The sequence below is a fragment of the Eleginops maclovinus genome, chromosome 5, assembly GCF_036324505.1.
Source record: "Eleginops maclovinus isolate JMC-PN-2008 ecotype Puerto Natales chromosome 5, JC_Emac_rtc_rv5, whole genome shotgun sequence".
Lineage (NCBI taxonomy): Eukaryota > Metazoa > Chordata > Actinopteri > Perciformes > Eleginopidae > Eleginops > Eleginops maclovinus.
In genome coordinates, this window is record NC_086353.1 from 12,018,803 (window position 1) to 12,033,864 (window position 15,062).

At 40.8% G+C, this 15,062-nt stretch overlaps 1 protein-coding gene across 1 annotated transcript in view; it reads right to left on the reverse strand.

Moving 5' to 3' along the window:
- The window catches only part of mast1a (microtubule associated serine/threonine kinase 1a), a 61,938-nt gene extending 49,762 nt beyond the window's left edge, over positions 1 to 12,176 (reverse strand). Inside the window, exon 1 of the mRNA XM_063884160.1 lies at positions 11,152 to 12,176. Coding sequence (XP_063740230.1) covers positions 11,152 to 11,190 — 39 coding nt within the window. The 5' untranslated portion in view covers positions 11,191 to 12,176. The remainder of the gene's footprint in view (positions 1 to 11,151) is intronic.
- Positions 12,177 to 15,062: the final 2,886 nt, after the last annotated feature.

Here is a 15,062-nt window from a genome sequence, read left to right on the forward strand (position 1 = left end):
AAAGGACATGGCCATCAAAGCCTATGTGATCCTGGATGACCAGAGCAATCGCTCATTAGCAAGACCAGAGTTCTTCAAGCTGTTCAGTGTGAAGAGCAAACCATTCCCGTACCATCTCAGAACTTGCTCCGGCATCATAGAAACATCCGGCAAGAGGGCAGAAGGATTCGAAATCGAGTCACTGGATGGCACAGTGCTCATTTCTCTCCCACCACTCATTGAGTGTCATGAGATCCCGAATAATCGGTCTGAGATTCCAACACCGAACGCTGTTCTTCATCAGCCTCATCTCCATCACATTGCCGAGCACATCCCTGAACTGGACCCAGAGGCAGAAATACTACTGCTGCTCGGAAGAGATGTCCTTAGGGCACACAAGGTAAGGCAGCAGGTCAACGGACCGCATAATGCCCCCTTTGCCCAACGTCTGGATTTAGGTTGGGTAGTGATAGGAGAAGTGTGCTTGGGTAATGTACATAAACCAACAGTCAACACGTTCAAGACAAACGTGCTAGACAGCGGTCGCCACTCAATCTTTCAACCCTGTACAAGCTTCATGCATGTCAAGGAGACGCCCCGTAGCCTTAACAGGTCTGGTACAGCACCAGAGAGTATGCTAGGACAGACAGTGTTCAACCGTACTGAGAACGACAACAAACCTGCTCCATCAGTGGAAGACACCATCTTCATGAAGATAATGGACACAAACGTCTACAGAGACGAAGCTAACAGTTGGGTCGCCCCACTGCCCTTCAGAGAACTACGCCAGCCTTTACCAAATAACAAAGGGCAGGCAGTCAATCGGTTCGCATCCTTGCAACGAACCTTGAAAAGAAAACCAGAAATGGAAGAACAGTACGTGACATTCATGAAGAAGATATTTGCAAATGGACATGCAGAGGAAGCACCATCGCTGACAGAAGGGGAGGAGTGCTGGTATCTCCCAACGTTTGGGGTTTATCACCCACAGAAACCCAATCAGATCAGGGTTGTCTTTGATTCCAGTGCCCAGTACTCCGGCGTCTCCCTCAATGACGTGCTCCTCACTGGACCCGATCTCAACAACTCCCTCCTTGGAGTGCTTTTACGCTTCCGGAAAGAGAAGGTTGCAATTCTTGCAGACATCCAACAGATGTTTCATTGTTTCTTAGTGCACGAAAACCATCGCAACTTCCTCCGGTTTTTGTGGTATAAGGACAGTGATGTGAACAAGGAAGTTGTTGAGTACCGGATGAAGGTCCACGTCTTTGGCAACTCACCATCTCCTGCTGTTGCAACTTATGGGCTACGAAGAGCCATAAGAGAGGGCTCACGAGAGCATGGAGCCGATACTGTCGCGTTTGTAGAAAGACACTTCTACGTGGATGATGGCCTAATATCCCTACCATCTGAAGCCAAAGCCATCGACCTCCTCCAGCGAACACAGGCCTCTCTCGCAGAATCAAACCTGCACTTGCACAAGTTCGTATCAAACAGTCCAGAAGTCACAGAGGCTTTTCCACTGGAAGATTGTGCTCCAGTCGTCAAAGACCTGGATTTAAGTGGAGAAACTGCACCCACACAACGGAGCTTAGGTCTACTGTGGGAGATCACGTCTGACACGTTCACCTACTCTGCATCAACCGTGGATAAACCATTCACTCGACGTGGAGTCCTATCCACAGTCAACAGTATTTTTGATCCCCTGGGTCTACTGGCACCTGTCACGATCCAGGGAAGAGCCCTCCTTAGAGAGCTTACCTCTGAACTATCTGACTGGGAATTCAACCCTCCGCACGCCTCTCATATGGGAGGTTCCTGGGAGCGTATGATCGGCGTTGCCAGAAGAATCCTCGATTCAATGTTTCAACGGCAAAACACTCGCTTGACCCATGAAGTGCTATGCACACTAATGGCGGAGGTCATAGCGATCATGAATGCACGCCCACTCTTACCTGTGTCTACGGATCCCGAGAAGCCCTTCATACTTTCTCCATCCATGATCCTCACACAAAAGTCGGGGGTTCCACCTCCCCCCGGAGACTTTTCCGACAAAGACCTGTACACAAAACAATGGAGGCAAGTCCAGGCCCTTGCAAACCAGTTCTGGACCCGCTGGAGTCGAGAATACCTACCTTCGTTGCAGCACAGACAGAAGTGGACAGTGCCCCGAAGAAACCTTCAGGTTGGAGATCTGGTTCTGCTCAGGGACAAGCAGGCCGCTCGCAACTATTGGCCTATGGCCAGAGTCAATGCCACTTTCCCTGGGAAAGATGGACATGTAAGGAAGGTCGAAGTGAAAACAACTGACCAAGGCAAGGTCAAAACCTTTCTCCGGCCGACTGCAGAAATTGTTCTGCTCCTTCCTAAAGACTGATAGACAGACTATATTTAAGATCTGTACAAGTTCTAAGTGACCTCACATAGGTCAGGCGGGGAGTGTGTTGCCTCTCCAGGCATTTAATATTATTACATTTATTTCTTAAATAATTACTTTACAGTTTAAATTAGCTAATGTAAAAATTAATATTATTTTGTTGTTTTAGTTTTTGCGACGACGTCACTTCCGGTTTAGTCACTTCCGGTTCAGTCTCTTCCGGCGATCTTCCTGTTGAACTTAGCTGGGTAGAAAGAATGGCCGACATGTGCATCGGAACATAATCAATCAGCATCCACTTGGAGGCATCAGAGTGGCAATGCCGTGAGTTGTTTGATTGTTAAAGGACATGTTGAAGATGTTATATTATGATGGATTTAGTTCGAAAAACTGTTTGATGTGTTGTATACAAGCTAAAAAGTGATGCAATTGTCAATCAGAATGCCTCATTTCAGTATTGGACAGTTTCCGTTGTTATTTATAACTATGCATAACGTGATGTTAGTCATAAGGTTGTCATAAATAGACACAATATTTTTGTATTATTGTATTTGCAGTTTTCACCGTCTGTTGATGAAGAAGTGAAAGTAAAAGGTCAAGCTTACTACGACTTTGTCTCATTGGCTACGGTTTAACTCAGTGTTTAGTCAGAGTTTCGACACACTGCACGAGAACACTACACTAATACTGAAATGAATTTATTGGATTAAAATGCCTGATTACGTAATGAAGAACAGGAAATGTTTCTCCTTCTGAACAAATCTTTTTTGTATGTGTTTTCTGTTTTTAAGCCCTCACGTACTGTAACTCTGTTTTTTTTATGCTTTCGCATCGCTTTATTGTCTTTTAGCATATAGACAGGGTTCGCATAAATCCAATTTGTTCAAGGTCACACCTTACACTGATACACTGTACACATCTGCGTATGCTTAGCATAAATTGGTTTCTTGATGTGATAAAGAGGACATTTATTTATGAAGGAACAGATTATTTTTTCGAAAGCTTTATGCAAAAGCAACAAAACATCAGGCTGTATAATAGAGATGACACACAGGGGATAACAGGCTTATTAGGCTGTATTATTTGTTGAACAGTTGTCTTAAACTAGTGATGAGATATTTTCTTTGGTTTATATAACCCCTTAAAAATTAACCCATATGTGCTTGTCCTCAATTTCCCCAGATCAGCTCTTACTGTGGACATGATCGTGGGTTTTCCTTAGGATATTATTTAAAAATAAAAAGCCAACGGCATGTTTTAAAACACTAGCGAAAGGTTATGATAATAAAATTGTCATAATAGTAGTTCATGTTGGGATACGTCTACAGCTAGTTTTGTGATTCCTTTGTCTCGTGTGAATGAAACACAGTCTGAAAACTGATCCCTGCTAAGTGCTCAGAGATGAATTAGCAGGTTGAGTGGAGCCAAAGTCAATTTAAAACATGTTGCTTCTATATTTATGACATTGGGACACAACAGCAAGGAGTCTGATATGATTAGGATCTAGTGGGAGGAATCTATGTGGCGCTTGTTGCCCATCTATTCCCAATTTGAATCCACTTAACACTCGACTAAGGCAAGATCAGGTTGCCACCGCTTTCTATTGTCAGGTTGTACTGCGCTTTCTTTTTTTTGAGCTATTTTCTTCAACCGATTGACTCTGCTCAAAAAGATATCATCATTTGTTTTCAGTCATGTGACAGGAAAATGAAAGGAAGGTATAAACCACACCAGGGTCAGAGAGGTAGATAATAAACCAGCGTGAGAGGAAAATAAGAGACTGTAATTGGTTTTCCGGTAGAAGGAGAATTTCATCCTGTTAGACCTCCTGAAATGTGTGTCTCTCTCTCCCACAGTCCATCTCTTTGTCTTTGTATAAGTAAACAAGCATTACGAAAGCCAAACAAAGCCGAGCTGATGAAACATGACTTGACAGCTGGAGCTCTCGTCTCCCAACAATCTCAAAACAAGCTCACAACCCAAACTCGCTGATTTACTTTCCAACACTTAGGCATTAAATCTGGCACTTAATAAAAACCTATTGGGAGCCAACAAGCAGAAGAAAAGACTGCAAGACACATTGTTATGCGTCAGAAACAGTTTTATAAAGGCATGCTGAAGAAATCTTATCCACAGGTCAGTATAAGGATGAAAAGATGTGTACCACTCTCATGTCTGTGTGTTTAGTACGGTGCTCAAACCTGGAGCCGATGGCTTAGCATAAAGATATGAAGCAGGAGAAACAGGAAGCCTAGCTCAAAATGTGTCTTAAGGTGTTTGTGTATCTCATTTGTTTAATCAAACAATATATTGAACCATTATTTGGGTTTTTATAGGCCGCTATAGGCTGCTCAGTTGTTCTGTCTGCGTTGCAGTGTAGCTCATCTGCTGGTTGTCTTGCGATCTCAGTTTAAGCTAAAACAATAACTGCATATAAAACTACAAAATGTTGTGGTCACATTTCTGTTTGTGGACGGACTAAACCTACAAGATCTAATGTTTTAATCACTTAGCTTTTTTTTTTGTATCTTTAATGCAAAGGCAAGCTTTTTTCTGCTGTCTTTATGCTAAGATACGCTAACTAGCTGCTTCTGTCTGTAGCTTCATATTTAACTTAAAAACATCAGGTGAAATTGATCTTCTTCTCCAAAGCTCCTAAAGACAGCACATTAACGTATTTCCAAATATATTAAACTACTTCCTTAAATTAAAAGAGTGATCACTTTTTTTTTATGGGAGTGACATCACCCATCAAAGGGAGCTCTTTCTGGGATGGCGAATAAGTTACCTCATCGAGAGGAAGTGAGCTCGGCCAGGGTTACTCAGAGAGCCCCGCAGGAGTCGGAGAGTGTGTGTGTGTGTGTGTGTGTGTGTGTTTGGGGTGATAGGGGCGGCTGATGGATAAAACCCAACACCTGCTCCCTCTCTTCGTCACTGTCCGACAGACGGCTACGCGTTGTTGCCATGTTACTGGTTACTCCAGCATTTCTATGAACAGTATTCTTCTCAGTTTCTCATGAGTGACCATGACAACCTATCAAAACTCTGAGTAATATCCACTTTGCTTCAGCTACTGGCAAAGAAAATGAACCTTGCATCTTACAACAACAAGGATATTATCAGACAGTATCAAATTGGTTTATCAGTGTTTAGATTGCAACAAATCTACAAGGAAAGAGGACGTGCATGCTTTCCACCTAAGGCAAATCTCTAAAAGGGTACTGTATTCTTTTATAGGACTGACTGTCATATTTCAATGGTGAAAGGGGTGTACATTACCTCCACCAAGGAAGTTGTTTTGTAAGATCAGTTTTTTTGTCTGTGTGTAAGCAGGATTAAGAAAAAAAACTACTGGCCCAGATTTGCCGAAAACTTTATGTAGAGATTTAGCATGGAGCAAAGAATAACCCAATTCATGGTGCGGATTAGTGTTACTTGACACCAGTCTGATTTGCATCTCTCCTGAGAATTTGAGTCCGAATTTAAGACTTCCATGACACAATAAAGAGCGCAAAACAGAAAACAAATGAATGTTTCATTTCTCAGGCATTTCAAATACAATAATTTGTGGGCATATACATCTCCACAACCCAACAATAGTTAATTCAGAAGGTTATTTTGAAACATGTTTTGCAAATAAAAAATATTGGGCCTCCAGCAATTTGAATATTGCGCTGGTCGATATTTCAATTTCCATTTAAAAGCTGTGATGAATAGTTCGGCCCTACATCGGTGTTGCTATAACCCAAAATAAAGGGTGATTTTATATATACATTTATATACATTACATTTATATTCAATAAATCCAACTATTTCTATTCATACACTTTTTTATCGAAGGAAGCAATTGTCATGGTTGGCCATTTTAGATTTATGATCCTGACATTAAAAAGACGGACAAGTGAAGCTTAAGAAGTGTCAATGATGTAAGAAAAGCAAAGGGTAGCAATTTAACAGTAATCACAGGCCTGGATGATCCTTGTTTGTGATTGTTCACCATTAAAACACATTTCCTGCCATAACGATTACACTTGAATGTCACGACACTTCACGACACACCTCACATTAACTACACACTGCATCAATATCCGCCTGTGGGAAAATAGGTGGAAACAGCAGAAAGGTGTGATTACCCCTAACACAAAAACATGCATACAGAAATGGTCATTTATACAGGAAGTGTTATATTTCTGCTGTTTCACCGAAGGATCAATATGTTAAAATCAGAAGATGTTCTGATGTCAGAAGTTGTTCTTCAAGTGACTGCAAATATTCTCTAACAGCCGCTATATTCTGAAAGGGACGTTCAAAGTGAAGAGAAGGTGTCACATGGTTTTATCCGGGGGTTTTTTGTGCTGGGGGGGTTATATTTACCCAAGGATAAAGCGAAGGCCAACTGGAAACCGAAGAAAAGAAGAATGTTAATATGCTGCTGCTCTGGGCTTCTGTTCTGTTTGTACTGCCAAAACTGACAGCAGATTGCGAGGCAAATGTCACGCTGTGTATTATTCAGTCTAATGGTTGTACTTAAAAGCTTTGAGATCAATGGTCATTACAATGAGGTCTAAAAATAATGTCTCATTGAACAATACTTAACCTATTTCACTATCTTGCTACACCGGATCTAGTTCAATCATTAAATAAGTGCTTTTTCTGTCCTTACTTTTGTCCATTTATGTGTGTTTTGGCAAATATGTTGGGCTCAAGCTTTCGGGCTTTAAAGATGTCTGGCATGATAATTCAGGTCCAGTTAAAAGTAGTTCAAATATTTGAAGCTATTCCCAAATATATTCTGTCCCAGATCTGTTGCTTTGATCTACACTTTGCTGTCTCAGTTCAAAATCTAGCATGGTTGAATAATACTGACATCAAAAGGACATGGTGGGGCAGAACAAAGCGGTGGGCATGGCAGTGAGTGACAGGACTTGGCAAAGAGAGCCGGATCGTCTGCAGTGATCACACTCTTATCCCTTGTGCTTAGCATATTGGAAATGGGCACTCTGCCCAGGACAAAATATTGGACAAATGATGCTAGTGTATGTGCGTATGTGTTGCACTGCATACTCCTACAACAGAGAGGTGAGACATGTCATATGACTTGTGTTTGTTTGTGTGTGAGTGTATGAGCATATGGGATAAGTGTAAGTCGATCCACACACACCTACAACTGCCCGGGACGGCAGGATCATCTTAACTTGAGATGAAAACGATTCATCTCAATGACACACACTCACCTGCCGTTACAGGCTTTAGAGCGGTGCCACAAATCATTTTAGTTTCTTTTTCTTAGGTTTCATGTCACAAAATAATGGCTTTTGGCAGAAAAGTCTACTATTATGTGATGATTTGAAAAAAACTGGATTGGTCAGTAATGAAAACAGTAATATGTGACATTATGAATATCATCACGTCCAATCACCTTTCACCACAGATTTCCCTCTAACTTAGTGTCAAATAAAGAAGAAGATACCAAATATAACCTTCAAGTGGTTAAAGTTATGAATATAAACAACTTGCTGGATTAGGTTTAGGAAAGGATCATAGTTTGGATAATTAAGGAGATTAAGTTTGGGATGTTACATATTGTCAACATAAATATATCAACAACTTCAGGGTCAAAGTCCTGTGTTTCTTTTTACCTATCCACAGATCCCAAACTCCTCCACAAGTGGACTTTCCCACTTTTGATAGTCTTTTTACGGCTTTCTCCACCTAAACACTGGCTCTGAGCGTCTTATGTTACCACAGCGAGAAATAAAAGCAAAAAGCAAACCATGAATTGTAAAAGAAATGCGAATGATTCAGTAAATGTGTGTGTTATTCATGCGGCATCTGGTGCAAGCAGGCTGGTAGGGGGGAAACTGTAAGTCTCTGGGCAAAATAAATCTGTTTAGGTCATGTCCTTTATTGTAATGTCATTTATTTCCAGTATAATGTCACGCCCTCACAATGCTGTGCCATGTGGAGCTGCCAGAAAGAGGTGAAAATGAAAAAAAAAAGTGAAAATGAAGGTGAGGAAAAAGGGAGACGTAGACCAAAAGATGGATGGATAATATGAGGTGATGAAGGTGAAGGATAACTGAATGCTAAATAAATAAAAGAGAAGTGTAGAGAAGTGAGGGAGATAAATGGAGAGAGACAAAGACAAGAGGAAGAAAGCAGGATGAATCAATCAGGATACTAAGTGACTGCAAGTAGCCATTAAAGAGAGTGAGTCCTTCGAAGAAGAAGGATGTTTCAGGCAAGCGCTCCAAAAACAAACACATTTATGTCCAGGTGACAAAGCCCTCAAGAGCCTGCTGCAATTAAGGATAATTAATATGAGGAATTCAGGTGACACTGTGTTCTGGAGCGGCAGTCATTTTATTGTAAACATTCCCTCTTGTTATATATCTTTATATTATTAAACAACTAACAATTCAATACAGTGTTTTTACTGTCATGTACCGGGAAGTTGGTAACATTGGTCCATGAGATTTATAAGAAATGTTATGTACCTTAACAGTCTCCGTTTTTAGTCAAATCAATCCTAATTCTGTATATTTTACAATGTTTTTTAACCATGCACAGTTTCTTTACAGTTTGTATTAAGTGAACAATGAATCCATGTGATTTAAGTTTGGCTGTTTTGTTAAATCAATAAGTGAGAGTCCTGATTATATTTTCATTCATGAAACAAATTGGGTTTCAATATTGATTGACACAAAGCCCTACCTTAGTTTTAGTGATGTAATCCCCACGAAACACAAACATGCTATATATCTACACATAGACAGACACACAGACACACAGACACACACACCTTCCTCTTCCTCCTCTCTTTCTCTCTCTCCAGTGTGAAAGTAGATCCAGACAGGAAAGGGATCCAGATATTATAATAGCCTCTTAATGGGGTCTACTGTAGCCCACAGCTGCTGCCTGCCTCAGGTCTATCCTGCCCCTCCCTCTCCTACCACCACCCTCCCACCCCTGGCCCCGGGCCCTTTCAGCCCGTCCTGCTGCTGGTGGTCGGTCTTCCTCCCCGAGGGCTCACAGTGCTGTTAGGCCACCATTAGTTCTGCTAATGGGCCTGACAACTGCGCCACATCCGCGGCATTTAGACCTCCTCTGTCTGAGATATGGATATCGACCACTTCAATGGAAATGGAGAGTAGGGCAGAGGGTGGGAGTCAATTTAATATGTACGTGTAGGCATGAATGTTATGTACAAACACACCCACACACTCAAAATATGCTAAGTGTAGCCACTGCATGTGCACACACATTTTAATGCACTCTGACTAAAATCAAAACTTTGACTCATCGGTAATCCATTGAAAGTGAATGTGTGTTTTTATGTCTATCAGTGTATTCCTGATTTTATCTGTGAATGTGTGTCTTTCTTTTCATTTCCACTGACAGGGTTCATGATTAAATTTCAACTAGAACTAACTTACACAACTATACACCAAACTCTGCCAAAAATAATATTTTATTATTTTATGAATTAAATTGTCGTTTACTTACTTAATCAAACACAGACTTTAATCTTAGTATCTGTTTAATCCACTAGGTCTTGCAACAGAAACGCAGCACCTGTGGAGTTAACGCTGAGCCTTACGGCTATGTTTTCCCAGATGAACAACAACATTTGTGCAGGAAATCTTCCAACGTCGTTTATATTTTATAAATGAAGAGCAACCTTCTAGAAAGGAATAACTTGGCACAATGTCGCAGCTGAATACGTTTACTCAAAATGAATTCACCAGGAAGCAGGAAAGCACTGGCAGACAGACAATGGCCCTGCATAGTAAGCTCTGCCTGCCTCACTTGTTTAATTTCATGCAAGCGCCAACCGCACAGAGGAAAGCCTTGGGGAAGCTTTAACCAGCGACTTCCCGTGTCTGTCATGTACAAGACATGTGCTAAGTGACTAGCCCCGTTCAAATATAACAACATAATCTACTTCAACTACTCAGTCTCTCTCAGCAGCTCAGACTCATCATATGCCTGTTTTTATACTTGGATGATGATGATAATTTGATGATGATTTTCTAAAGTACCAAACTCAACCAAAAATACAGTTCTCAAGTGCTCAAAAATGTCATTCCATTTCAAAATTACAACATATAATATTTTACCACTTGGTTTGGACAAAACATTCTGCCTTCGCTCCTGCAAGCACTGCAGATAAAATCTTCTACAAAACCGTCTCTTTTTGAAGGACAACTGAAGTCGTTTATAGTCCGCCAGTCAAAATAAATCAACATAAATAGGCGTCATTTCAGTAAAAATGACATATCTTGTGTCCTCATAGAAAGGGAAGTAAAACACAAAGTTAACCTCATTCTCAATGGCACCGTTAGGCTTCAAATCTCTTAGTGTTACTGATTAACACTATGCATATACTGTAGGGTAAATACATATTATATTGAATCCAAAACGGTTATTTAGCAGCTATTTCACTCACCGCACTCATTTGTTTTGCCTTGACAAATTGTGTTTGTACAATGTCAAAGACGTGTTGAGATGTTTGCATATACTGTAGCTAATGTGTATACATGTAGACAGTGTTGCAATGAATCAATGAGCTGTACTGTTTTAAAGTAATGAAATATCATGATTTCCTAAAAAACATACCAGAATATTGATATTGGAAGATAATCTACACTGAGAGAGAGGGTTTTACTTTATTTACATCCACGAATATAACAATGGTAGCTAAATGTCAAAATAGTCAACACTTATTCTGAAATAAAGATATGTTGCTTATGTTTTACAACATTCATTGACAAATTAGGTAAACAAGTTGTCACCTGCAGCCTCCTTCTTCGGATGATCCCGGAATCATCCATGGCGCGTGTCCGGGGTCACCTGTCGGAGTGTCTCGTGGGCTCCTGTGGTTTCCAGGTGACGAGGGCGAGAAGACGCACCACTCTCGCGTGGCTTTCAGCGAGAGTCAATTTACTACTAAACCGAAATGCTTGGCGTTGTGTCGGCTGTTTTTAACATCAGCAGAAAAACGAAGTGATCAACTGCTGTTTTAGTCAGGGTCTTCAATGAAAGCCTGCTAGAAATCTTCTCTTGACTCGAAAAATAAAAATAAAAATCACAATCCAAGTATATAAAAGTGCTCGACCCTGGCAATTAGAGTGTGATGGAAACTGACAGGGCTGCTCTGTGGTGGGATCTGCTGAATGAGAAGTCCAGCTTAGAGACAGTGAAGAAGCCCAGACTGTCAGACTGAAGCTTATCACAGCTCATATAAGATGAAACAAATAAGTTTGCACACATCTTTCATCCCCGAGACATCTAGTATGAGTCACAATCACAGTTTTAAATAATAAGAATTGCACCAGTTACAGTGAAATGCAACTACTGTCATCCTTTACAATGCTCCTCTCACAACGATCCTCCGTGAAGCTACGAGCTGCAGGAATCCGCTACATATCAGAGGAGTCCACCGGCAGCTAAAGCACAAACACCGTCTCTGTGCTGAGAAAGCTCCAGTGCATGCATGTACACGGAGTTCATTGCATGCATATTGTACATTATTGCCCTACAACAAATCTCTATTATATGACACATCCAGGCGCTGTCAAAGCTTTAAAAAAAGGCGAGCTCAATGTTAGAATGTAGCGACTCTATACGTCCCACTGGTGATGCACGCATCGGCACTGAAAGCAGGTTGATCACTTCGCGTTTTCGTCCTTCCGTACAGAGATTCGTCCGTTTTGCTGTCTTCTCACAGGTACACGATGTGTTGTTCACTCTGTTCTTCTCTGATGTAAGATTGATTTTCTCGCGTAAAACGATCCGTGGTCGCTGCACAGGCTTCGCTTCATCCTCAGCTCTTACCACCCACTTCCTACTACCAAATGACGCTTAACCCTTCAGCCACCAGAGGCTTGCATTAGCTAGTGAAGAGGGTTTGGATAAACAAGTATTGAAGGTAACATTTTTAAAAGGAGAACATTTACACAACTCAGGTGCATCAGCAAGTATAATCAAATAATTAACGTTAAAAGGAAGTCTTGAAAATTATAAAATCCTATTTCAAGCTACACTTGTGCAGTGATGAGCTAAGTGATTAATAGGTCCCCTCTAAAAATTGAATTGCTGGAGTCAGAAATAGTACAGCTGCAGTGACTGGTCAAGTTGCAATTTACTCCCTGTGTGTTGTACCACATTTAAAAGTATATCATAGCTGTTGCACATTGCATCCAACTAAATACATCCCCTCTAACCCTTCACTTCACTAGAGCGCAGTAACTAGCCATTGGGTTCGCAGTTGTAGTTGTGCAAGTGTTTAGGAAGCTATGATGGCCTTCACATAACATAAGACACATTGGTGCCCTATTTGGATTAAGGAGTGTTGTATCCGTTCTTACTTACCATAGAGCATTAGACCTCTATGCAGATATTTAATCAGAAATCCTTCATTGGTCCCACAGCTGGGAAATGTACAATGTTAGTGTTCGTTCTAAGCTATGGCAAACATAAAAATCCTTAGTTTTAGGTGATTATACAATGATCAAAACAAAGATGGTTTGATTATGCTGCTATGCTTCCTCAGTCTGAACAGTCATATCAGACTTTGTACAACTTTCACGTCCCTCTCAGCTGACATTTGTTTTTATTCTGTGATGTCAGGAGTCACTTGGAAGACAGCTGTGATTCAAGTCAGAAAGGAACAGTGAGGTGTTAGACATCATAGTTTTTATGTTGGCTGACTTGTGGGTCTTATTATAAGCATATTCTTTGAAAGAATTTTAAAAATGGGCCACAAAAAATGGGGCTGCAAGGTTTAAGTGCCTTAAAGCAGAGCTTAAAGAAACTCCAGACTTAAATGAATGTCATGAAATAGAAATGAAATCATAAGAGCCGACTTCAGTGACCTTTAGATTCTGTAAGCAGTGTGATGCATGTGAAGACATTTTAGCGGATGCAAGTCAGTGCTGGAACATGCAAAGTTCACTGGAATCTGTTATTTATCACATTTAAAACATTACAGCCAAACAAAAAATGGGATCTGCAATAAATTCAAAAAAGGCCTGCAGTGTGAATTTGTCCTTAAAGACTATTGTTACAGTACAAAGGTCTGATTGAGGGCACCGCCACATTTTTAAATGAAATTAACCTGAAGCTCGAAGTCAGCAAAACCAATGAGCTTGTGGGAGAGGAAAAAGAGGCCGCTTCCCTGCCCTGTTGTTATCTAAGGAGAGGAAATGAACAGGATGGACTCAGAAGTCCCTCGGGATCTAAACCAGTACAAAACTGGGTTGGATCCACAACACTGAAGCCCTCTTCATAAGGGACAGAGTAGACTGTTCTTTCCTGGAGGATCAGCGCCTTCAGTGTGTGACACAGTGACCTGTAGCTCTTTTAGCAGTCATTAGCCAGTGCTCTGCGCTCCGCTGGTGCTAGGTAGGTGGTGTCATGTCTTGGAGATCAGCAAACTCAACAAGCTCTTAAGGAAGGCCAGCATCCTTTGAACTTGACAGTATGGAGGCAGAGGTGAGGAGGAGGAGGAGGAGGAGGAGGAGAGACTAAATCAAAGCCAGCTTGGCTTGCTGCAGAGAGAATGATGTAGGAGAAGACAAGATCCTGGGAGATGTTTCTCATTCAAGCCGAGGGACTGAGGATAGAGGATGTTGTTTAGTGTATGGATTGTAAAGCTCCCTAAGGCACATTTTTATTCGTGAAATAGGATATAAAGAAAGTGGATTTTACTTGATTTTGATATCTTGGTGTTTCTCGTTATGCTTCTTGTCTACGAGTGTGCAAGATCATTGCTTTGATGGCCTTATTGGTTTTCCTATGATTTGTGCATCAATCTGTATTGTCAGGTTTTTTAACAACTAATATTCCTGGTGAATTTATCTTTTAACAGTCCATACATCTATTTTGTAAAAAATGTATTGAAATTAAACTGGCAACTAACACATTGTTGTATTAATGATTAATCTAATCTAATCTAATGCTTGAATTGTTGATTAGTTGTTTGGTTGTCACTACTGAACCCAACACGATATCCCAGATCCTTGGTCGACATCATCAAATCCCCTGATCAATCAATGAGTTCTGATCAACTGCCCAAAAATCGAAATAAAACATCAAAAAGCAGCAATTTCTCAAACATTCGAAAGTTGGATTAGGATATTTTGAGGCTGATTAAATAATCAGAAGATGAAAAATAATGAAACCACTAACTTTCATGTACAAATATACTGTATATATCAATACCATGATATAAAATGACATACAGCATAGTATGGAGGATTTTATCCATATGGCTCACTCCTATTTGAAACCTACACAACATGCACCAACGGACAGCTGGTTGAGATTCACATGCAGCGCTTGCCATGAGATGGACAAATCATGCTATCTAGCACCTTACCTACATAACATGAGCCAGAACCTCTGCCACACTTTTCCAATAAAGTTGTTTAGTTGCTTTACCTCAAAGTTTAAGTGCTTTGCCATGATGTGTTGGTGTCCATACACACTATGTGTTCGTATTAACATTCAACACAGCCTGTTGATATGCTTCCTATGCTATTTCAATGAAAAATGGCACCAAGCATTATGCATTATTCAACATCCACACCTGTCACACATGGGATTCACTGCCACATAACATTTCATAGCTCCTCTCCCTTCATTTACTTGCATCCCTGATCCAAATGTTAATGAATGAGCGCTGGCATGCAGACAAACTCCC